The sequence below is a fragment of the Salmo trutta genome, chromosome 9 (genome assembly GCF_901001165.1).
Source record: "Salmo trutta chromosome 9, fSalTru1.1, whole genome shotgun sequence".
Lineage (NCBI taxonomy): Eukaryota > Metazoa > Chordata > Actinopteri > Salmoniformes > Salmonidae > Salmo > Salmo trutta.
The window spans coordinates 8,499,285-8,506,766 of NC_042965.1; the positions used below are offsets into that span (position 1 = coordinate 8,499,285).

A 7,482-nucleotide genomic window follows, 5' to 3' on the forward strand; every position below is an offset into this window, starting at 1 on the left:
TGATGTCTTCACTATTATTGTACAATGTAGAAAATAGTAAAAATAAAGAAAAACCCTTGAATGAGTTGGTGTGTCCAAACTTTTGACTGGTAATTTACCCACACGCACACACACACACACACACACACACACACACACACACACACACACACACACACACACACACACATACACACATAAATAAACCATCAGGAATAAAACTGTGCATCCTAATCAATTTTATGCAATGTATTATTGAGAACAGTACTACAGGGGGTGAGGCAGAGAGAGAGAGAGAGAGAGAGAGAGAGAGAGAGAGAGAGAGAGAGAGAGAGTGAGACTGACTCTGACTCATTGCATAAACTTGGAAGTATCTGGGAACAAGTCACTCAGGACCTCACATCTGAACAGACAGCTGATAAACTCAGAAATCATAATGGGACTGCTTGAGTTTATTAAGGATTATTTTCTTGGTTTCTGGGACTATGAGACCCCGAAGGTAATGGTGGTTAAAAACAAAAAACTTGGAGTCATATATAGGGGGGTTCAGTTTCTTGTGATCACCTATTTCATCTGGTAAGTATTGGCCTCCTGTTTATGCATGCATAAAAATATACCATTTTAAATAGTATTGTCTTGGTGTGTAACTATCCTGTTTTTTGTTCTTGTGATTGAGTATTTATGCTGCATTATCTATGACCTGCCTTGGATATTGCAGATACTGTGCTTAACAAGGCAATGTTAAGTCTGGTATTGGAAAGCATAAGAAGTAAAGAATGATAACTTAAACAAAAAACATTGGTTGACTTTTATGCTCAGATCTGTCAGTGGACCCATATTTTTTGCTTTCAATAGCTATACTACCCATAACACTGTGATGTGAAATGAATAATTTGCTGAGAATAGCCACTTTGTGGTGAGGAAATACCTTTCACTCGCAATTAAATCTCAAAACAAATATACAGCATAATTGATGGTAAGCACATAACGATTGCTGTGGTCAAGACGGACAGCTGTAGTCTCACTGGCCTTCATTGTGTAATGTGATCCAAATAGGCCAATTTTCATCGATTTTCATTTTCCTAATGGTCCTTTTGAAGGAGATTTGTGTCTGTCTACCCATAAACATAATATTCCGTTTTTTCAAACATTTTAAATCAAGTTTCAAATTTTTAAGTCTGCCTCAAAGTCATCAGTATATCATAAAGCCCAAAATAAATGAATTGAGATCTTTATTGTCTGAATAAGCCAAAGTGTGGGCATGCATTAAAGTACAATTAAAATCACTTGGAAAGACTGAATTTGTCCACAGAACAGAAGTTAATCTGTGGCTGTCATATCACCCTTCTACAGGTATGTCTTTATCAGTCAGAAAGCCTATCAGGACAGTGAGACGAGGCCAGAGAGCTCAGTCTACACTAAGATGAAAGGCACAGCACTGCAAGGGGACCACATCCTGGACATGGTGGAATACGTCCGACCCTCAGAGGTGAGCCCAAACTTTTGACTGGTACAGTACATTTTGCTCAGTCGCATGATCACTGATTAAGAAAACGGACTGATTTGCAAACAATAATGAGTCCTTTAGGGAACAAGATGATTTGTAGATCAGTACGTCTGCAGTCACCAACTGCAATGTAGTCGATCGTGAACACGCACGTTGGCTCTATTCATAAAGCAAGGATCATAGGTAAAATTGATGTCAAAAAGATGATGCAATATGTAGCTATACTGTATGTTTTCTACATGTAGCCTATGTGATTAGTCACCATCATATACTGTACTGTACTTTCTTCTCTGTGGCATTTCACCTCTAGGGCGGTGACGTGATCAGCACAATACTGAGACGAGAGGTCACACACAACCAGAGGCAAGGCACGTGTGCTGAGGTGAGAGGTCTCAACCATTCCCGACACTCATGTGTTCTCCTGAAACCAAGAAAACAACTCAATAAAAATACTGCAGTCATTTTACATTGATCAATTCTAGGGCTTTATATTAAGTTGTGTGCGTTGCTCCATACTCTACTATTGCAACTCGCACTGTCTCCTGGAAAAGCTCTATAAGATAATGTGATAAAGATGCATCAGTATCACTACCACCCCACAGCAGGACAGCTGGGAAAAGCTGATAATGTCTAAACAATGATACTTTCCTCTTTTCTTAGCATTTCACCGTTCCCCGTGCCAACTGCTCAAAGGATGCTGACTGCATCTCAGGGGAAGTGAACTTTGATGGCAATGGTACGGACTGAAAAAGAGGGAAAAAGAGGGAACTAAGTGAAAAGTCCCACTAAGCCAGTTCTATGAATCTGTCTGTCAGTAGATGGTCCAGCTAATGCATTCAGTCTGATGTGTTTCCTGTAGGACAGAGAACTGGGCGCTGTGTTCCCTACTACAACCAGACCTTCAAGACCTGTGAGATTCAGACCTGGTGTCCTATTGAGGGCTATGCCGCAATATGGTGAGGGTCAATATCAATGTGACATTTTAGATAGTAGGCAGTCACAAACAAAACGACTGTCTCCCTCGTCTGGAATAAGTCACTTGTAAAATAATAAAATAAAGAGAAATCTGCTGTTGTGTCCTTCAGGGAGCCGGCATTGGCAGAGGCCATCAATTTCACTGTTTACATCAAGAATGCCATCCATTTCCCCAAATTTAAAGTGCTGAGGTATAGTATGAACCCCCTCACCAACACACACACACTCACACTCACACTCACACACACACACACACACACACACACACACACACACACACACACACACACACACACACACACACACACACACACACACACAGCAGTAAAGGGAGCTGTTTCCCTGTTAATATGCAGCCTCAACTGTTCTGCAAGCAATTCTCTCTTATCTCTTTCGCAGAGGAAACATCAAACCAAACAAACGAAATGGGCAGAAATATCTGAATAAGTGTCATTACAATGAGAAGAAACACCCCTACTGCCCCATCTTCCGGCTGGGCTACATCGCAGAACAGGCCAGGGAGAAGTTCAGCGAGCTCTGCAGGACTGTACGCTTACACCCGCAATCTACATCCAGACAGTGACACTGTATATCCCATTTCACAAATCATATTAAGCATAGAGAACCCTTGTTATTCGGGGCTCACATGAACGACAGAACACATGATCTAGGTCTAACGTCTCTGACAATGTGTGTGTGTGTGATGTTTCAAAATCAGACGGTGTTTACAGCTCATGGAAATAAGTAGCTAAATAGATAATGGCAATCAAAACTAATAGAAACAATCCACATTAAGGAGGAACGAGAATATGTGTTGGATAGAGCAGCAATAATGGTTCAGTTAGATAGCTCATCAATTGTGTCCTGTCAGGGGGGAGTGATTGGAGTGTTCATCAACTGGAAGTGTGACCTTGATCTGGACCCCTCAGAGTGTACCCCCACGTACTCCTTCCGTCGCCTGGATCTTCGGAAGAACCTGCCCAGCTCTGGCTACAACTTCAGGTGAGCCTCTTCAGAGCATCTTGTGAACGCCTGGGTCGTATTCATTAGTGCACACTATAGCAAAATGTTTCGCAACAGAAACCAGGAAACGTGTGTTTCTTATTCGTCAGGTTGGTTTCTCTCTGTTTTAGTCCGGTTTCTTCGGTTTGGTGCCCAGTGCATACGATCATGTCTTTACTATTGCCATCTCATTGACATGACCTGCTGTAACATTTAAGACTATCTCTGCTGTAACTTGGTTATGAAGAGGCATACAGGTCTTGACTTATAATATGGTCTAGGTTTGCCAAGTATTACAGTAAGGACGGAGAAGAGTTCCGGACACTTATCAAGGCCTTCGGGATTCGTCTGGACGTCATAGTTCATGGACATGTAAGAAGTTCCTCCTTCAACATCCTTCATCAGTACTCAATTAACCAATAACCAGTTGTTAAGAACGATTACTCAGTGACATAAAGCGATGCAGACTGTCAATCTCATTTTCTGCAATAATTCCTCTCCAGGCTGGACGATTCAGCATCATCCCAACTATCATCAACACAGTGACAGCCATGACATCTGTTGGAATAGTGAGTTTGATTCTCAGCACTGTGGTGGTATGTGTTGATGTAGTCTGTTTGTACCAGTTTCCCTTAAATGGTTGTGTCATCTCCTAGTTATTCATTGATATATTACTTTTATTCATTCCAGTGTTCCATTATCTGTGACTGGATCATGCTCACTTTCATTGACAAGAACGACATCTACAGTGACAGAAAGTTTGATGACGTAAGAAAATAACAATTTGATTCCATACATTCACGATCATATTTTCTTTTTGTTAACCATTTTCTGCTGTAGCACTTATCATTGCACACCCAGTTAGGTAATGTAGTTCCCAAAGAATATAGTAGTGTGTAAAAGTATGTGTATTGTGTAAAAGTATTCATATAATATTGTAATAGTTCTGCCGTAGTCCCTACCTGTGTGTTAGCATTGTTCTAGCAGGGTTTCCTGAACTCGGTCCTGGGGGCCCATCCTGGGTGCACGTTTGGGTTTTTTCCCCAGCACTACACAGCTGATTCAAATAACCAACTCATCATCAAGCTTTGATTATTTGAATAGTGTAGTGCTAGGGCAAAAACCAAAACGTGCACCCAGGATGGGCCCCCAGGACCGAGTTTGGGAAACCCTGGTCTAAAGTAATGTTATGCTATTCTGACTGTATATTTCTTCAGGACAGTAAAGTGCCCAGCCCCAGCCAGCTCCTCACAGTTCCCACAGAATTCACCATCAGCTATGGCTCCAACCACTCAGACCTGTCAGAGGGAGTGGCCCTGTGATGTCCTGCCGCTACAGTGCTTTTTGGCCACATGCATGGAGGATGCTATTCCTCAGACACCTGACTGTTGGACGGACAGACAGACAGACAGACAGACAGGACGGCCTTTCACCCAATCGGTCTCAGACGTCCGCAGAGAGGCCTCTGATGGGTCAACCTCTGTCTCTGCGGAATTTAACTGAAAGACAGCCAAGACGTGATGGGTTAGTGTCAATTCCATGTCAATTCCTGTTGGTTCAGGAATTGAATTATACACCAATAAAATCCATGTCCAATTGACAGGGACTGAAATTATACTGTTATACCCAATCTCAAATGATTGCAAATTGTTTGATTTGAACACAAGAAAAATAAACCAAATAGCAATCAGCTAAACATGTTGGAGTAAATTTTTACTGAGAACCCTCTTTCCACAGTCTAACCCGAACCAGGTCAATAACTGTATACTGTAATCTATATATGCTAACATAACAATAAATGTCTAACCAACTTGTAATGTGATCTTTGCCAGTCAATCATTTACATGTCAGATTGGAAGGAATAAAGAAAACATGATTTTTCTGGTTTGAAAACACAGAACTATGCATTTAAAAAGGCTGACCATTTTAGTATACACACACACACACACACAAACATATATACATATATATATACACACACATCTTTTTAAAATACATTTTCCTTTATTATTTCCCACAAAACCTACCACCCCTCCCCTAATTGGAGTAAACTAATAAACAAGAACACTTAGGCTTCTACTTCCAACTTATTCATACTGTATACCTTTTACGGACACAATCTATTTTACAATAGTTATATTTGTTTGTTTTTAGTCCTGGCCTTCCTCTAACCTGCACCGCTCTCATCTATTTCTGGTGTCCATCCAGTTTGATTTTTGATTTGCCATACATTTTTAACTGCTATTTCACAAAAGTTCTGAACCTATATACATTTTACAGACACAGCATATTTTAGATGAGTTATTTGTTCTTATTAGTCCCACTCTTCAGCTCCATTCAACTCCTCCCATCTCTCTCTTAATTAACACCATCCATATTGGGTTTCTATTTGCCATATATTTTTCAACTGTGCTGTGATGCTTCACAAAAGTTCGGGACCTTTTTATTCTCATAGTTTCTACAGATTGTAAATTAAAGACAAACAGTATTGCTAAAAGTGTTATTATAATATTGATCGATTGTTTATGACTTTTCAAATAACCCAGCAGTGCTGTCTGCAGCGTTAGCTCCAGGTAAATGATGCAATTAATCATTACTTTTAATAATTGGATCAATCAAAAAAGATGACTATGCAAAACACAGTATACTATATTCAGGGAGACAATATTCTCTGGGACTCATATTGCCTCCTTCAGTGTTCATGTAGATTACTGATGCTGAGCATATACGGGAATAAAAAGGCACACAGGTCCAAGAGGAGAGCTACACTCAGAGAGAGTAATCAAATAATGATTACATTTCCCACAAAATGGTTTCTATAACAAGATTGTGGGACATCCATCTGGACTCGTAGAGAGTAATAGAAACATCGATAGTGAAAAGGACTGACGTCTGAGGTCTAATGGACCAGTGTTTTACGCAGTAGATGGATTGCTGTTGACAGCCACGATGACACTTTGGAACTAGGTGATACGAACACACAAAGTCAGATGTCATGGACGCAACAAGAAAAATCAAGGCAATGCTATTAATGCTGTTTTAATAAAGAGTTCTATATTTATTTCATTTTGGAACAGTCAAAGTTGATACCCTTCTCCAATTCCATTGGCATTTTTTCGCTTGCAGCACGTCATAGGAAAACAAAGCGTAAAAAGTGAAATTGTAAATATCTTGAGCTCCGTACTTCACTCCATCGTTTAAAACGAACTGTCGGTCGGCAGGGAACCAACCCAATGCAACCAATCTAATTGTGAGACAGCTCCAGTCTAGATGTGAAATTAGATTACTGGTCTGAGAGAGAGGCCCATCTGTAAGCAGCAAAGTGAGTTCTCTGGAACAATGAGGTTATCGTGATGGAGGTAGATGGGTTAACATCATTTTGATCTAGACTGGGATATGCCATAACCAGTAGATGTTTTCTTTACAGACGACGACAAAGGGAGCCAGAGATGAATGTGCACTCTTCCTCATCATCCTCACTCCAGATAGGCTAAATCAACAAACGCTAAAGCCAAGCACTTCTGCACTTAACTGTCATTTCAATTCCAGGCAAATCATCCTCACAATATCAGCAGTATAGTCATGATAAAACGTTGGTATTGGAGCAGCAGGCTCCGATAGCCTTCTGTGTTCTGGTTACACTGAAGCTCAAATCTAAATGTATCTCCCCTAATTGTCTATGACCCTGAAGACAAGGGTTCAATCCCCGTGTCCACCCCACATAATTATATTTTAATCTCCATTAAATAAAAACTCAGACGATTCCTCTGAGCCACATTAGCATCCAATTACAGAGGAAGGAGAGTCACCATGTTATGTTTAGGACTGATGGGGTTTCCAAATCTGGGCAGCAGCACTCAATGAGTGTTTAAGTGCGCACAAATAATTCGATATTGAATAGATTGCAGTAGGCAGATTATGCAATAGACATGTCAACACCTTACTGTTTATTTTAAATCGGCGTAAGGTCAAAATCAAATAAACATACGCCGATTATAACACCTGGTTTTCTGTGCAAT

General features: G+C 40.5%; 1 protein-coding gene across 1 annotated transcript; it reads left to right on the forward strand.

Annotated features, from left to right (window-relative positions):
* The first annotated feature begins 281 nt into the window (after positions 1–281).
* On the forward strand, positions 282–5,245 carry p2rx2 (purinergic receptor P2X, ligand-gated ion channel, 2). Its single transcript, XM_029761932.1, has 12 exons — positions 282–555; positions 1,333–1,468; positions 1,797–1,868; positions 2,147–2,222; positions 2,346–2,442; positions 2,572–2,652; positions 2,861–3,008; positions 3,333–3,463; positions 3,745–3,835; positions 3,967–4,032; positions 4,154–4,231; positions 4,681–5,245. Exons 1-12 carry the CDS (start codon positions 416–418, stop codon positions 4,783–4,785), a joined length of 1,221 nt encoding a protein of 406 aa, XP_029617792.1. The 5' UTR covers positions 282–415; the 3' UTR covers positions 4,786–5,245.
* Positions 5,246–7,482: the final 2,237 nt, after the last annotated feature.